This window comes from Parus major, unplaced genomic scaffold (assembly GCF_001522545.3).
Source record: "Parus major isolate Abel unplaced genomic scaffold, Parus_major1.1 Scaffold290, whole genome shotgun sequence".
In the NCBI taxonomy this organism is placed as follows: Eukaryota; Metazoa; Chordata; class Aves; order Passeriformes; family Paridae; genus Parus; species Parus major.
The window spans coordinates 188,705-204,820 of NW_015379271.1; the positions used below are offsets into that span (position 1 = coordinate 188,705).

General features: G+C 65.2%; 2 protein-coding genes, 1 long non-coding RNA gene and 1 other non-coding gene across 5 annotated transcripts; 2 read left to right on the forward strand and 2 right to left on the reverse strand.

Annotated features, from left to right (window-relative positions):
• The first annotated feature begins 154 nt into the window (after positions 1–154).
• Positions 155–1,416, forward strand: LOC117243772. Its single transcript, XR_004495666.1, has 2 exons — positions 155–409; positions 968–1,416. It is a non-coding gene; the product is annotated as an uncharacterized LOC117243772 (long non-coding RNA).
• Positions 1,270–1,433, reverse strand: LOC117243773. The gene has a single exon (XR_004495667.1). It is a non-coding gene; the product is annotated as a U1 spliceosomal RNA (small nuclear RNA).
• Positions 1,434–1,694: 261 nt separating this feature from the next.
• GTF3C2 (general transcription factor IIIC subunit 2) lies at positions 1,695–10,724 on the forward strand. 2 transcript variants are annotated; one of them, XM_015615896.2, is made up of 18 exons: positions 1,695–1,911; positions 2,054–2,363; positions 2,901–3,473; positions 3,905–3,997; positions 4,276–4,353; positions 4,608–4,706; positions 4,930–5,157; positions 5,370–5,481; positions 5,558–5,675; positions 7,379–7,410; positions 7,620–7,749; positions 8,089–8,233; positions 8,472–8,633; positions 9,066–9,153; positions 9,267–9,395; positions 9,547–9,678; positions 9,881–9,988; positions 10,096–10,724. In XM_015615896.2, exons 1-18 carry the CDS (start codon positions 1,779–1,781, stop codon positions 10,300–10,302), a joined length of 2,877 nt encoding a protein of 958 aa, XP_015471382.1. In that variant the 5' UTR covers positions 1,695–1,778; the 3' UTR covers positions 10,303–10,724. The 2 variants fall into 2 exon arrangements, with proteins under 2 accessions (XP_015471382.1, XP_015471383.1); XM_015615897.2 differs by having other exon boundaries at positions 1,697–1,911; positions 3,176–3,473; positions 3,903–3,997.
• A 130-nt stretch (positions 10,725–10,854) lies between these two features.
• SLC30A3 (solute carrier family 30 member 3) lies at positions 10,855–14,707 on the reverse strand. Its single transcript, XM_033511501.1, has 9 exons — positions 14,403–14,707; positions 13,545–14,318; positions 13,305–13,471; positions 13,088–13,234; positions 12,854–13,007; positions 12,231–12,435; positions 12,014–12,119; positions 11,542–11,676; positions 10,855–11,463 (listed from the first exon to the last, which is right to left on the reverse strand). The coding sequence occupies exons 1-9, from the start codon at positions 14,699–14,701 to the stop codon at positions 11,318–11,320; spliced, it is 2,133 nt and encodes a 710-aa protein (XP_033367392.1). The 5' UTR covers positions 14,702–14,707; the 3' UTR covers positions 10,855–11,317.
• Between the last annotated feature and the right edge of the window lie 1,409 nt (positions 14,708–16,116).

The window sequence follows — 16,116 nt, forward strand, 5'->3', positions numbered from 1 at the left end:
CTGGCCCTGGCCGCTGGCAGCAGCCCCGCAGAGGGCCCTTCCCCGGGCGGGGGGCGGGGGGTGCTCGGGGCGGCGAGGGAAGCGCGACCGGCGGCGCCCCACGGCCCGAGCGGCACCGGCGGGGGCGGGGCCATGCAAATGAGCTGCGCCGCCTGGCATGACGGGACACGGCCCGCGCAAAGGGACCGGGCCGAGCAGGAGGTGCGAGCTCACCGCGCAGGGAAGGAGCCGGTACGGGACAGCTGCACTCGGAATGGAAACGAACCGATCTGGGACAGCTGCACTCGGAATGGAAACGAACCGATCTGCGACAGCTGCACTCGGAATGGAAACGAACCGATCTGCGACAGCTGCACTCGGAATGGAAACGAACCGATCTGCGACAGCTGCACTCCGGCTGTGCTCACCGGTGCGACATCACCAGATTCAGGAAGCTTGACTGCATAATTTGTGGTAGTGGAGGTTGTGTTGGCATTCTCCCTGCTTTCGTTGTTTGGAGGGAGAGTTGTAATCAGGGTTAGCTACAGGCAGTGTGCACGCGTTGTTTGTTGGTATTTCCAGTGGCAGCCGATACTCTTGAGACCGTGTTTCTCCACTTTGTTCCCGCACTGACGTGCTATCGCTTGCGAGGATGGTTGCAGGCGCTGCAGCAGTGTTGCTAGCCCGACTGCAGAGGGCCTGGGCGCCCGGTCCCTGCCCGGTCCGTGCGGAACCGGCCCAGCCTCGCCTCCCCACGCTCCAGCCCGCGGGTCGCGAAGCGTCTCCGCTCGACCGAGGCGGGACGGCAGGAGCCGGGTTAGCGTCCGGCCCGAACACCGAGCTCGCCGTGGGGACGGGCGGAGGCTGAGACTGCGTCCGACTCGGGGGGCATCAAATCCCCGCTCTCTGGAAATCCGCCCGGGCTCGGCCGGGTGTGACCCAGACAGCGCTCACTGAGCGGGACCGGCATCTCCGCACCTTGTTCCAGGAGAAGAACTGTTTCACCGGGGTGCTCCCCTGCTCCTGCAGACACTACGTGGGACAGGCAGGAACCATCCCAGCTTCAGAGGCAGCACTCCGGGGGCTCTTTAGGGATTCGCTGGCTAATTACTGCAGGGAACAGGGATATATCTCCCGGACGCCGGCAGGTTCGGAGGGAGGTGCCCCGGGATGCCCTCGCTGCTTTCCCGTCCTGCGGGAAAATCCCACAGCGCTCGCGGATCGCGTCCGACCCCACGATCCCAAATCTCTTGAGTCCCCCGTTACAATCTGTTCTTTAACCGCTTTGATCAGGGGAGAGCGCGAACGCAGTCCCCCACTACCACAAATTATGCAGTCGAGTTTCCCGCATTTGGGGAAATCGCAGGGGTCAGCACACCCGGAGTGCAAGGGATGAGCCTCGCCCTGGGAAAACCACCTGCCTGATCATGGTGTCTCCCCTGCCAGGTAAGTATGCCCAACCCCGCCCCACGCCCAACCGCCCTGCCCGCCCCACGCCTCCCCAACACACGCCCACCCCGAGCCCGGCCCCGCACCCAACCGGCCCCGTGCTGCGGCCCGGCCCGCACGGCCCGGCCCGCGCAGCGCCCGCGGACGCGCGAGGGCAGCGCGGGCTTTTTGCGGGCCGTGTCCCGGCATGCCGCGCGCCTCGCCTCGTTTGCATAACCCCGCCCCGCAATTGCGTCTCATGGCCCCGCCCCGCGCTCGTCGCTTGCTTAACGTCATCATTCCCCATCCCCGGTTCCGGTTCGGTCCTGGTGGCGCGGCCCGCAGCGGGGCGGCGGCTCTGGGAGCCCCCGATGGCCTCGAGCACCGCCCGCAGGCCGCCGTGCCGGGAGCGGAGTCTCCGGGAGCGGCCGGGACAACGATCGGGTTCTGCCGGGCGGAACCGGAGCCGTAGTGGGGAGCGGGAGGGTGAACCTCGAGTACTCCGTATGTACCGGGGCTGGACGGAGCGAGGCGGGGCCGGTCCCCGGGGTACGAGGTGGTGCCGCCGTACCCGGTGCTGCGGGACACCGAGTCGTGCCAAGGGGTCTTACTGCGTTCCGCTGTTAACCGCGGTGTTTTGGGGCAGGGGAGGAGCTGCCGGCGGGAGATCGGGACTGTGAGGATGGAGAAGAAGCTGCCGAATCCCCGGAAAAACCTGTGCGGCCCCAAGTCAGCCCCGCCGGGGCGGCTCCGGGGCCCGGGGAGAGCTCTGCGAACGGGGCCGTGCCGGCGGCACGGGCGGCCGGGAGGCGCGGCAGGAAGGGCAAGGCCGAGGTGCTGCTGCTGGAGCTGTCCCGGGCCCCGGAGCCCGTTCGGATGGAAAAGCGGCTCGGGAGCAGCGAGGACGGCCTGGAGACCCCGCGGGGCGGGCGGCCCAAGAGGAAGGCAGCCAAAGTGTGAGTTGGTGGTGACGGCTTGGGCCGGGGGCACCTGTGCCCTAGGGACACGTGAGAGAGGTGGGAAATGTTCAGCCTGGATAAGAAAAGGCTCCAGGGAGACCTTAGAGCTTCTTATGGCGCTTAAAGGGGCACCAAAAAAGTTGGAGGAGGCCTTTGGACAAGGGGCTGTAGGAACAGAACACAGGAATGGCTTTCTACTGTGAAGGATAGTGGGAAGAAATCCTCCCCTGTGAGGGTGAGCAGGCCCTGGGACAGCTTGCCCAGAGAAGCTGTGGCTGCCCCATCCCTGGAATTTTTCAAGGCCAGGTTGGATGGGCCTTGGAACACCCTGGTTTAGTGAAAGGTGTCCCTGCCCATGGCAGGGGGGGTGGAACAGGATGAGCTTTAAAGCGTCTTCCAACCCAAACCATTCCCTCATTCCGTGATTCAATGATCTCTGTCTCCCCAGAGGGTCTCAGTGCCTTTCCTGTAGGACTTTGTCCCATGTTGGTGGGATGTACTGATTCCTCACAGACCAATCCTTTGCCACTCTAGGGAATGTGTTTGGATCCAGGAGCCCCTGGCAGGGGGCAGCAGCTGCCTGTGGCAGGAGGAATTTCCTTGGTTCCTGACAGAGCAGGAGGAGCTTATTGGTGGTAGCAGGGCAAGCTCCAGGGAGTTCAGGGTGCGGGGAGGCCGTGTGCTCAGGGCCTCCGGTACAGCTGGAGCAGATTCACTGCCCAGACCACGGGCTGGAAGGGGGGAGGCAGGGCTGGCCCACCCCTGTGTTATCCTGCTGCTTACCTCCAGGCACTGCCCTGCTGTTCCAGGGCTCTGCTGTACCTGCAGGAGCTGGCGGAGGAGCTGGCGCCCACGTGCCAGCCCCCCGTGCCGGCCGAGGGGGCGCCGGAGCCAGAGCACGTCCCGAGGAAGCGCCGGGGCCGGAGGAGGAAGGAGGAGGACACGGACAGCGATGACCCCACACAAGATGCTGACTTCGTGCCCTCACAGGAAGGGCTGCAGGCAGAGGAGGAGGAGGAGGAGGGCAGCGACACGATGTTCAGTGAGGTGTCGGAGCCAGAGCTGGAGACACCTCGAGGGCACGGCGGGAGGACGGCAGCCACAGGGGTGAGGACAGGGGCTCTGCCTAGGGCCCTTCTTGCCTGTGACCCAGCACCAACAGCTCCAGATGCCTGTGCTGTCCCACAGTGTCCCTGCTGGCAGGGCAGGACAGCTGGGACAGGGGTGGCTCGTGGGGCAGGCACAAGGCCAGTGGCAGCTCCTGGTGAGGGCCACTGGGGACGGCAGCAGGGACAGGTCCTCTGGGAGAGGGAGCAGGGCCTGTGCTCCAGCTGGAGCAGGGGGAGGTGGAGGCAGGTCCTGAAGGAGTCCTGGCCTCCTGGAAGTTCCTGTAGTGGGACTGTATGTCTTTAGCCCAGTGTGGCCTGTTGACAGTGGCTGGGGAGAGCTCTGTTCTCGGGGCCTGTGGTGGTTCCCTTTGGGACAGTTGGATCCCCCAGGGCTCAGGGCTTTCTCTGAGTCTGTTGTTCTGCCCAGAGATCCAAGCCCCAGTGCCGAGGCCTCGCCCCCAACGGTTTCCACAACTCCATCATGGCCCCAGTGGAAAAGAGCTCCAGCCTTACCTGCAGTCTGTGAGTGGGGGCTTGGGGTGCTCGAGGCTCAGGGGGGCTACAGGGAGCAGTGGGAGTGTCCTGGTACCGTCACTGGCTGGATACGAGGGTGAAGGAGAGCGTGGTGTCGGGAATGTCAGTATTCTGCTGGGATGGGGCACAGGTGGGTCAGGAGGGTTGCAAAGGGCAGGGACTGTGCTGCAGAAGGGGAGGCTGTGCCACAGGATGCAGGAAGGGGAGGTGAGGAGGGGGTGCTGGACATGCCAGGGGCCGTGGCTGAGGTCTGGCATGCACTGCAGGCGGGAGCAGAAGCACTCACAGTGGGAGTTCCCTGACTGGATCCCCGTGGCACACAGGTGGACGTGTCTCTCTGACAGGTACCATGGGAGCAGGGCCAAAGGAAAAGTGGGGCAGGTCCCAGCAGTGCCTGGGGTGAGCAAGGGGGTGGGGGGGGCTGTGCTCCCACACCCCTCTATGTGTCTGCCGTGGCTTTGGGGGTCTCTTGGATTTGGCTGTGGAGCATCGTGGCCAGTCAGGCCATGTGGAGGCTGGGATGGTGCTGGGACATGGGGCTGTGCTAGGGTGGTTGGGTGAAGGATGGGAAGACCTCCTCTCACTTCTGCCTGCACAGCGAGGCTGCCCCGTACCTGCCGGCAGAGGAGAAGTCTCCCCTCTTCTCCATTCAGCGTGAGGGCATCAAGGACGATGGTGCCTTGTACAGGTTAAACAGGTGTGTGCTGGGGTGTCCCTAGGCCCAGCAGGGTGTTTGCTGCCTGTCAGGCTGTCCACCTAGCGTGGCAGTGGCTGTCAGGGTGTCCCCAGGCCTGTCTGGGACCAGGGGCCACCCCCAGGGTTGCATCCATGGCTTGGCCAGTCGGCCCGTACTGTACCCTGGGGTCCCACCAGCCCCTGCCCCAGCTCTGCAGGAGCCTTCATCCCTCTCCCACCGACAGGTTCAGCTCTCTGCCGCCCCACCCAGAGCGCCTGGATGTCTCCTTCTTCGTGGGCGGCCCAGTGTGGGCGATGGAGTGGTGCCCGACCCCGGAGGGCTCTGCAGCCCCGCAGTATGTGGCCGTGTCCTGCCACAGGAGCATGGAGGAGACGCACAGCGTGTCTGGGCTTCACTCAGGCCCTGCACTCCTGCAGCTCTGGGGCCTGGGCATGCTGCAGACGGAGCAGGGGTGAGTGGCTGGGGCTGGGGCCTACCTAGGTCTTGCGTCCCCCCATGGCTGCGTGGGTGGTGAGGCTTGTCCTCTCCCCAAAGCCCCCAGCCGCAGCCTGGACCCCAAGGGGGCTGTGCTGGTGGCCTGCTCTGCCAGTGGTGTACACTGTGTGTGTTGGAGTTGCTGGGCACCAGCTACCATGTTAGTCATGGCCAAACTGATGCCCACAGCTCTCCCAACAAGGCCAGGCTGGCCTATGCCATCGCCGCCGACTACGGCTGTGTGTGGGACATGAAGTTCTGCCCCAGTGGTGCCTGGGAGCCACCCACTGCAGCCAGGACGGTGAGTGCTGCTCAAGGGCTGCCCTTGGGCTCTCATGAGAGGTGACCCATGTCTGAGCCCACGTGTCCATCCCCAGCACCCACAGATGAGCCGGCTGGGCCTGCTGGCAGCTGCCTTCTCAGATGGCAGGGTGGTGGTATATGCCCTGCCACACCCTGGGGCCCTGCACCACGCCAAGACAACCCAGGTAAAAGGTAGGAAGAGCCACACCTCCGAGCAGGGGCATCCTGGCCCTCCTCCCCCTGTGCCAGGGTGGGACTGCAGGCTGACCTGTGTCCGTAGGAGCCTGCTGTGCTGGGGAGCTGCCAGCAGGGCTGTGCCTCAGCCTGGGAGCTGGGTGGTGGGGAAGTGAGCCCACCCAAGATGCCCCCAGCCTGGCATCTGTCACAGGTATAGTGTGGGATCCAAGGCTGCTTTTTGGTGTTGGAGGCCTGCTTTGAGTACCCTTGTGCCCAGAGATCCAAGCCCCAGTGCCAAAGCCTTGCTTCCAACGGCTCCCACAATTCCATTATGGAATTCCAGTGAAGAGCTCCAGCCTTACCTGCAGCCTGTGTGAGTGGAGGCCGTGTACAATGTGCTGCTTTGGTTCTGTCTCAGGAACTCCACAGCAGCCTGGCTGGGATGTGGCTCCCAGGCAGCCCCAAAAGCTGGGCACTGGGTGGGGGCTCTCAGCAGCATCGCTAGTCACAGCAGGGCACAGCCACAAAGCGTGTCCCCAGCCATTCCCCATCTCCCTGCTGCCACAGCTGCCTCTTTCAGCCAAGCCATGCGTTAGGACAGGAGTGCAGGGCTGGCTCAGGCTAATGGTGCCTGTAATGACTGTGCCGGAGCCGAGCGGGATTGATGGCCAGCGCTCGGCCGTGGCCGACAGCCAGCACGTGTGTGCTGATGGTGGAAATGGGCTCCCTGTGCCCACACACAGCTGCCAGCACCCCTGGCATGCTGGCTGTGCCTGCACTGCCTGCGGGTGGCTGGGCCCTGCTGCAGCCCCCCCGGCACCTTGTGAGGGGGGCCCAGCCAGCTCCTGCCGTGACTGGAGCCCGGCACACGCGGTCGTTGCTGGGCTGGAGCGCTGGTTTCCAGCCCCAGGATCAGTGCCAGGCTGTGGTGACAGGCCCTGCTGGGAGCTCCCAAACTGCCGTGGCTGTGCTGGCTGTCCCTGGGGCACTGGGGACCCACATCCCTGTGTTCCTGCCTGACAGAGCTGGGGCTGGTCTCTATCCTGCATCCCAGGCTCCTCCGTATCTCCACCCAGGCTGCCATGCTGCAGGCTGTGACGTGCCAGTCTGGTGCTGACTGTGCAGGACAGCCCCACATGGGGGTTAGGGACCTCAGGACTGAGGGATGTGGGATGGGGTCCCCACAGCACTCGTGTATGGTGTTGCTGGTGGAGGGGATTCTCTGGTAGACAGAGCTGGTGCATGGTGGTCCTGTCGGTATCCGGCCCTGAGCTGTTGGTGTAGGGTCTCTGCCTCCCTTCCCAGGAGTGGTGCCTGGCTGCTCCAGTCCTGTCAGCCATGGAGCAGATGTCCTGCACAGCTGCTCTCTGCCTTCCTGGGGTGGTCAAAGTCAGGTCTGGCTCCTGTGTGTCACTGCATCACCTCAACTTTGGTGCTGGCCATGGTGGGGCAGGAGCACATCATCTCTGCCTGTGGCACATTTCAGGGGCTGCTTCTTCTGACACACAGGCAGGCCTGGCTCCTGGGGGTCCTGCTGCCACCCGTCTGTACCTCCATGTGCTCCAGTTCCTGCTGTGCTGGGAACGCTGCTCTAGGGGAATGGCAGGACAGGGACTGGGAGCCCTGGCCAGGGCCATGAAGAGCTGCAGTCCAGGCTCCAGGCAGGGAGCTCCCGGGACAGCCAGTGCCTGCCCTGACCCCCTTCTGCTCTCTTCTAGATGGGTCCCTCCACAAGCACCTTATCTGCAAGGTCAGTGTTCCCCACCGTGGTGATCCCTGTCAGGGCCGGCACTTGGCGAGCCCCCAGGCAGTGCAGGTGGCAGAGCCTGGGGAGCCGAGGCACCTGCAGAGTGTTGGAGGGGCAGAGCAGTGTCATGCTCCCACCCCAGGCATCCCTCTCCTGGGGCACGGATGGCACCGCTGCAGGGCTGTGACCCAGGGCTCTCCCTTGGCCCCCAGGTGCAGTGCATCGCCACGCTTCAGGTGGGCTCCATCGAGGCAGGTAATGCAACTGAGTGTGGACAGTGCTTCAGTCTCTCCTGGATGCCTTCCAAGCCCCACCATCACCTTGCAGCAGGCTTTTATGACGGTGAGTCTCCTGTGCCGTGCGGCAGCACTCGGGGAGCAGCCCTCACCCTGGCAGAGCACTGGAGCCTTGTGCTCAGCCTCAGCTGGTGCTGGCACCTCTGCCCAGCCCTGGGTCAGAGGAAGGCTTCTCTGGGCTGGCTATTGTCACTCTGATGTACCTCCAGGCTGGTCGCTGTTTGGCCCTGTCTGTGGCTCTGGGCTTACCCACATCTGTTGAACTTGCCTGGATGGAATTTTCTAGGCTTAGTGATCCACAACTCCCACAGCCCTGCTTGTGCCACTGCTGGTCCCCCACCACTGTGCCATTGGCAGTACCTCATGGGCACAAGTCTTTCCACAGGCACCGTGGCGGTGTGGAACCTGCTCACCAAATCCCTGCTGCAGTGCGTGCACCAGCCTGATGCCTCCCTCAAGCTCTACCCTTTCCGGTGCTTTCTAGCCCATGACCACGCAGTCCGGAGCATCGAGTGGTGCAAGGCTGACAGGTGAGGGCAGGAGCAGGTACAGATGCTGCCAGGAGAGGAGCTTCCTCCTTTGTCAAGAAGGGCTTAGGAGGCCGTGGTGGCACTGGTACTTGGCCCCCTGCAGCACCAGAGAGGTTGGGTTGGGCTTTCCAGGGGAGGGCAGTTGAGCCGCTGCAGGACTGGGGCCACCAGTGCCCTTGGTGGGGCAGGGCACAGCTCCATGCTGGCCTCTCAGTGCTGCCTTTCTCCTGCTTCTCAGCAACTTCCTGGTCACAGTAGGCAGCGATCGCAAGATCAAGTTCTGGGACCTGCGTCGGCTGTATGAGCCCATCAACAGCATCAAGCGGTTCCTGAGCACTGAGGTGGCCTGGCTGCTGCCCTACAACGGCATCACTGTGGCCCAGGACAACTGCTATGCCTCGTGAGTGCTGGGGCCAGTCCTGCTGCCAGGGCCTGGTCAAACTTCCCGGGGGCCCCTCTGATTTCCCCCTCCCTGGGACTGTCCAGCTGTGCCATGGCAAGGGCAGGCCCTGCTTGTTTTGGGTCACACCCCACCAGCACAGCGTGACATCCCCTCTGCTGTGCCACTCTGAGGCAGAGGCAGGGTGGGCCAGGGGATGGCCTATCCCTGAACTGGGCAACAGCTGTGCTGCTGAAGAGGTTTAGGGTCTCGGCGAGTTCTTGGCCTCTGGGAGCTGCCTTGAGTCCTCTTGACTCTGTGAAATGCTGCTAGAGCAAGAACAGCCCACTCACCTTGGGGCAGTTCTGTGGGGAGGTGGGCTGTGCCTGGCTCTCCAGTTCCTGGTGACAGCAGTCAGGCATCCCATGCCTCATTCTGTCGCTTCCTCCACAGGTATGGGGTCTGTGGGATCCACTACATCGACGCCGGGTACCTGGGCTTCAAGGCCTATTTTGTGGCCCCTCGCAAGGGCACTGTGTGGGTAAGGGCCAGTGCAGGGCCATTCTGTCCCAGTGGCCAGGTCAGCCCCAGCTGGGGCTCGGGGCTTGTGGGGGTGGTGAGAGCCCTGTGCCCTCCAACCCTCTGTCCCTGCAGAGCATCTCTGGCTCGGACTGGCTGAACACAGTAGCTGCAGGTGACATCACCGGTGAGCTGGTGGCAGCGGTGCTGCCTGACCTGGCTGTCAACCCCCTCAACGTCAAGCGCTCCTCAGACCGCAGATTTGTAAGAGACCATTGCGCTCGGGTGGCCCAGCCCGGGCACACAGGGCTGGCGGGGGCAGGGGGACCGTAGGAGAAGTGTCCTGGTGGTCCCTGTCTGCAGAGAAGCGGCAGGATCTCTGTCCACCCTCCCCTGAGCCCCCTCTCACCCACAGCCGGTGTACAAAGCTGACCTGCTGCCGTGCAGCCCTGATGGGCCTGAGTGTGCCGAGCAGGCACTGCCCAGGACCCATCGCTACAGTGAGATGGTGGCCAGGAGCTACATCCGATTCCAGGACACAGACCTGGTAGGAGAGGACAGAGGGGGCAGCCGGGGTCCGGCCTGTGAGCAGGGCTGGTGGGGCTGTGGCTGGGCAGTGGGGTTGGCAGGGCCAGGAGATGCTGCTGGGGCATTGGGGCAGCTCCTGACCTCGGGCAGGGCCGAGATCACGGTGCAGGTGCTGCTCCTGCCTCGGGCCTGCAGCCCAAGGTGGTGCCACCGCTTTCCAGCGCAGCTTCCAGAACTTCCCAAGCCGGGAGCCCATGCGCCGGATGCACAAGCAGGAGCTGAAGGCAGAACTGAGCCTTGACCGCCTGCAGCTGGAGGCCCTCCACAAGGTGAGTGGGCCAGGCTGAGCCCCAGCCCTGCACACAGATGGGCTGCCCTGGGGCCCAGAGTCCCAGCACCCCGACCCCCTCCCTTAGGAACTGCTCTCTTCCCACAGGTGCGCTTCAGCCCCAACCTGGACTCGCAGGGATGGCTGGTGTCGGGTGGGCAGGCGGGCATTGTGCGGGCACACTGCCTGGTCGGGCTGGCCTCTGGCGTGGGCCACCAGCTGCTCCCAGAGTGCCAGGCCCGCTTCAGCGTCCTCTATGGGGACACAGCCAGCAGCCCTGGCCCCCCTGAGCACTCCCTGCTGCCAGCAGAGTAGGGCTGTCAGTCCCTCATGCTGCTGCCATGTGCTCACCCTGGGCAGGGGCTGGGGCCAGCTGTGCTGGCGTGGGGCTGTTGGCCCCTCAGTGCTGCTTTCCCTATGGGTGTCTGCTGCAGGAGGGACAGCTGCTCCCAGACATTCTCTGGGATGCTCTGAATGCTTGTCCTCATGCTCTGGGCCTGGAAGGGTCTGTCTACACTGTTTGGTCTGAGCTGGGCAGGGGTTGTGGGACCTGCACATGTCCCAGGGCTGAGCTGTGGGTCTGACCCTGCGGACCCTTCACCAGCGTGGAGCTGTGCTTGTGCTCGCCTCCATCCCTGCTGTGTGCCAGAGGGCAGGGAAGGGGCTGGGAGCTGTGGAGTCGCTCACATTGAGCTTGTGTTCAGCTGTGCAGAATAAACGTGGTGGTTTTGTATGGATGTGGCGGTCCTGGCACTGGGGCAGACGTGGCTGGTAGCGGTGGCTGTAGGGGCCCACCCCCAACTCCACCCTTTCCCTCCCCATGCCAGTCTGCTGCGCTGCTGCTGCTGCTCCAACACATTTATTGGCAGTGCTGGCACTGCTGCTGGCACTGATGGACAGGTGGACACCAGGGGCACAGGCACGACTCAGCAGAGGGAATGGATCAGGAACAGCAGGATTCAGATGGAGCTCAGGCAGCAGTGTGTGGGGCTGGGGCCAAGGCCAGGTCTGAGGTCCCCCATGGGGCATGTCCCCTTCTGCCAGGACAGACAGGCTCCCTGGGGACCGGGTGGTAGGGCAGGATTCCGCCTCCTCAGGAGCTGTGGCACTTCAGGGAGTGGAAGATCCCAGGGAGCCCCTGTGTTCCACAGGCCAGGCCATGCGTCCGTCCCCCCAGGACACGGCACTGGAGTCACTGTCCCCCCCCAGGACTCCGCAGCAGTGGTGTGGGGTAGAGGGGAGGATGGGATCTCAAGCACTGCCCTACTCTAGCGCGAGGAGCTGGGGCCAGGGCCACGTCTGGCCCAATGTAGCGGCGTGGGTGGGGGTCTCAGGCTCGGGGGTCCTGGCAGTGGGGACAGCCTGCTGTCTCCTCGTGGTGCTGCTCCACCTGTACTGTGCACAAGGCAAAGCCAAACCTGCTCTGGAGCCGGGCAGTGACCTCCTGCAGCACCATCTCGGCATCAGCGCTGGCATCTAGGAGCAGCAGGCCAGGGGCTCGTTCCTGGCATGGCCACTGGGACCCCCCGGCCATGCCCTGTGCAGGTCACTCACCCACAGCCACGTGCACCGACACCGCGGGGTGGCTCAGCGTCAGCGCCCAGAGATGGAGGTCATGGACACCCCGCACCCCGCTGGTCCCCAGCAGCACCTCCTTCACCGCATCAAACTCGAGGCCTCGTGGTGTCCCTGCCAGCAGCACCTGCTCACAGGGGCCACCCTTGGCCCCCAGCCACAGCCCCCACCTGGCTGAGGGCTCCCAGTGGGAGCCACTGGGGCCGGGGGCTTCCCCAGGGGAACCAGGCTGAGCACGGTGGCTTTGGGGCGAGACAGGCCTCACCTTGGGGCCAATGCACCTGGCTGGGGTGGAGAGAAGGGACTGGGGGGATTCAGGTCCCAAGGGACCTTGTGGCAAGGGAAGGACACAAGAGATGAGCTGCCTCGTGGGCTGTGGCAGACACAGCTCCAGGAGCTCCTGTGCCCATCCTGCACCTGTGGTCTCACACCCCTCTCACTCACTACTCACCTTCCATGAGGACCCTGAAGACATCTCTGAGGATCGTGATGGTGGAGCCAAGGACGAAGACAGAGAAGAAGAGGGTGCTAATGGGGTCTGCGATCTTACACTGGGGCTGCAGAGAGCAAGGTGTCTGTGAGGCTGGGGGCAGAGCTGACGTGGCACCCTGCGTGGGACTGGCAGAGCTGTTCCCACAGGCAGCATTGGGGCAGTCCAGCCTGGGCACCTTGAAGTAGATGATGGTGGCAGCCACGAGGACACTGACGCTCTGCAGCAGATCCCCCACCACATGGACGAAGGCTGCCCGCACGCTGGTGCTGCCAGGCAGGGGGCTGTGGCTGGGCTGACAGGCCACAGAGCTCTCCAGCTGCTCGTAGGCCCCTGTGCCATGGCCATGGCCAGCAGGGGACTGGTGCAGGATGTAGGCCATGCTGGGAAGAGCAGGGCTGGCTCAGTGCCACACTGACAGGGCATGGGGGCCCTGCTGGCCCTTGCTTGAGCAAAGGGGGCACAGGCAGTCACACCTGGGTCTTGGGACAGTGGGAGGAGTGGGGCTGGAGGTGCAGCAGGAGCAGGGCAGGGGTTTGGCCCTGGGGCTCATGACAGGGCTTGTGGGGTGCTGCTTGGGGGACCAGGGCAATGTGGGGCTGGAAGCACATGGACTGGAAGCCCCGAGCACAAGGAAGACAGGGAAGTGGGGGGGGAGGCAGCACCTGGGGACACAAGACTGGTGCACAGGGACACAAAGTGACCTGGGGACACAGTTGGGGTTCCAGGGACATAGGTGGGGCAGGAGTCAGGCTGACGGTGCACAGGGACCACGGGTGCACAGCCCCAAGTGAGACATACACCAGATTGACGCCGACAGCGCAGGCGGATGTGGCCAGCATGGCTCGTGCCTCGATCTCGTAGTCATTGCTGATGATGCGGGCGGCCGCCAGATAGACAAGGGCTGCGGTCACAACCCAGATAGAGAGGACAGAGGCCAGTGCACCCAGTGTCTCTGTGGGATGACACCCATCAGCACCCAACCCGGCTGTGGGGGTCCCCTGGAGCCCCGCAGGGCCGTGCCCCTCAGCTCACCCGAGCGGTGCCAACCAAAGGTCATGGTTTTGGTGGGCGGGCGGTTGGAGACCCAGAGGGAGAAGAGGCTGACGGACATGCTGCCCACGTCTGTCAGCAGGTGGGCTGCATCGGTCATGACGGCCAGGCTGTGTGCCAGGTACCCACCTGTGGGCACAGAGCAGCTGTCACCCTGTGCCCCGCTGGCAGCCCCCCACCCTGGCCCAGCCGCTGTTACCTATCACCTCCCCGACCATGAAGAGGCAGCAGACAGCACAGGCGACGCTCAGCTGCTGGCGGGCCTGGAGCCTGCCCTGCCCAGGGCTGGGGGTTGGGGGGCTGCAGCGGCAGTGGGGATCTGGGGGGGCCGCCAGTGCCCAAGGGTCTCGAGAGCCTGTGAAGAGACTAGGGGCGGGGGGTCACGGCCGGCAGCACCGGGCAGGTGCTCCCTGCCCAGAGCCCCCGAGGGTCCTGCTACCGCCCGGTGTTACACAGCCGGGCAGTCGGTGCAGCCGGGCAGTCGGTCCCCAGCGGGACAAGCAGCCGCGGGACCGGCGGCAGCAGCAGGAGGCGGTGGCACGGGGGTCCCGCCGGAACCGGAGACCGGGCTGGTGCGGGTACCCGCGGGGAGGTGCGGTTGGGAGCGAGGTGCTGTGCCTGCGGCCGGGCTGCGGGACGGGCCGCCCGTGCGGAGACGTGAGGCGTGGGGAAGGGGCGGCGGGGGCCGAGGTCCTGGTGCGTGGGGCAGCAGTGCGGGAGCGGGGACGGACAGCTCACAGGGACGGGGGCTAATGGATGGACCGTACCGGTGTGGGCGAGTGATGGATGGATGGTACCGGTGTGCGTGGGCGACGTTTGGGCGCCGATAGGTGCGGGACGGACGCCCGAGGGGGGGAGCGAGTCTGGCGCACGGTGGGGCTGGTTCCGCTTGAGCGGAGGTGCCGGTGGCTGGGCGAACGTGCCGGTGGCGGGGTGACGGTGCAAGTGGCGGATGGTCAGGGCTGGCGCGGGGACTGCGGAGGTGCCCATGTCCGTGTCGGATGGATGAAGGCACGGGCGCGGAGGGACGTGCCGGGAGTGCCGGTGTCGGGGGTGGGGGGGTGCGAGCTGGGCAGCGCGGGACGTGCCGGGGGCTTGCGGGTGCCGAGGGAGCTGGGGGTGATGGAGGTGCCGGCGGTACTGGTGCGGGAGGACCGAGGGTTGCAGATGCGGGGGATAATGGAGGTGGTGGTGCGAGAAATTGCCGGGAGCCCTGGGAAGTGACGGGGTGCCGCTGCCAGGATAATGGGGGTGCCGATTGTGGAGATGCTAGTGCCGGTAATGGGGCTGTCGGGACGATGGTGTGCCGGTGGTGATGGAAGTGCCGGTGGTGACTGGAGTGTCGGAGGTGCCGGGGCAATGGGGATGCCAGTGATGGAAGTGCCGGTAATGGAAGTGCCGTCGGCGCCGCAGGCGAGGGTGATGGGGTTGTGCTGGCGGTGGTGGGGGTGCCGGGGTGATGGGATGTCGGGGTGATGGGATGTCGGGGAGATGGTGCCGGTGCCGGCGGTACCTCTTGAGGCGCAGGCTGCCGTCGGCGCGGCCGTTCCGCGGGCTGACCAGGCGGGCGCTCTCGGTGCCGGTCGGGGGCTCCATCCCGGGAGCGAGCGGCACCGCGGGCACCGGCACCGCCGAGCCCCGCCCCTGCCGTGACTCCGCCCCCACGCGCGGGTGGCGGGGTGGTCCCGCCCGCGGGTCCGCGCTCGAGCGGGGGCGGCCCCGGTGGCGTGCGAGGGACTGGAGAGGGACTGGAGAGACTGGAGAGGGACTGGAGAGGGACTGGAGAGGGGCTGGAGAGGGACTGGAGAGGGGCTGGAGAGGGACTGGAGAGGGACTGGAGAGGGACTGGAGAGGGGCTGGAGAGGGACTGGAGAGGGGCTGGAGAGACTGGAGAGACTGGAGAGACTGGAGAGACTGGAGAGACTGGAGAGGGGCTGGACAGGGGCTGGACAGGGGCTGGACAGGGGCTGGCGGGGGGCTGCTCGGGTGTTGCTCGGGGATGGATCTTCAGGCAAATACATGGGAGCTGTGCGTAAGGGGCGCTCTGCCACAGGAGAAGCTCTTCGGGAACAGGGGTCAGCCTCATCTCTTGTCCCTGGGCAGGTGATGACACAACTGATCCTGGAAGCCGTCTGTGCACAGGAAGGACAGGAAGGGAGCTGAGGAGAACCAGGCACAGTGTCACCGACGGGGATTGCGCCTGACCATTCCAATCACCTTCCGCGGTGAAATGCCGAACCCGGTGCACGACGGGCGTGCAGGGGACAGTGTCTGCCCCGGTTACAGGAAGGCTTTTGACGCTGTACCGCTTGGGACCCTCAGCGAGAAGTGTTGGGAGCACGGGCTGGATGAGCCGGGAGGGGCTGCATTGAACTGGGGCTGCGTGGCAGAGCCCAGAGCAGGGTATTCACCGCCCGGTAAAGACCAGTGTAACCTCGGGGTTAGTACTGAGTCCAGTCCCGCCTCCTTTAGGGACCTGGAGGCCAGGCAGAGCACCCTCAGCACGGTGACAGATGACAACCGACCGGGGATAGGTGGCTTCACCCGGTGGGTCGTGCTGCTCCGTAGTGTGGAGGGATTCAAGATGGGCTGCAGAGACAGGGGGCAGGAGCTTGGGGAGGGTCAGCACGGGGCAGTGCAGGGTCTGCTCTGGGGGGGACAACCTCAGGACGGGCACCGGGCAGCCGGCTGGGACGCAGCTCCGCAGAAAAGGCTCCGGGGGGTCCTGGGAGACACCGAGTTGACCATGAACCAACAATGCACCCTTGGCGCGTCCTGGACACCGCTGGGGCTGGAGCGCTGGCTCCCCAGAACACGCGGGACAGGACAGGCTGGGGAGAGCCCGCCGAGCACCCTGTGATGCTGCAGGGCTGGAGCGGCTCTGCCGGGATCAGGCTGAGGGAGCTGCAGAGCCCCGGGGATCCCCGGCTGTGACACCCCCAGGGAGGCGTCTGCAGGTGAGCCCAGCGCTCGGGGCTGCCGGGGGCGGGGCCTGATCCGGGCGGGGCCTG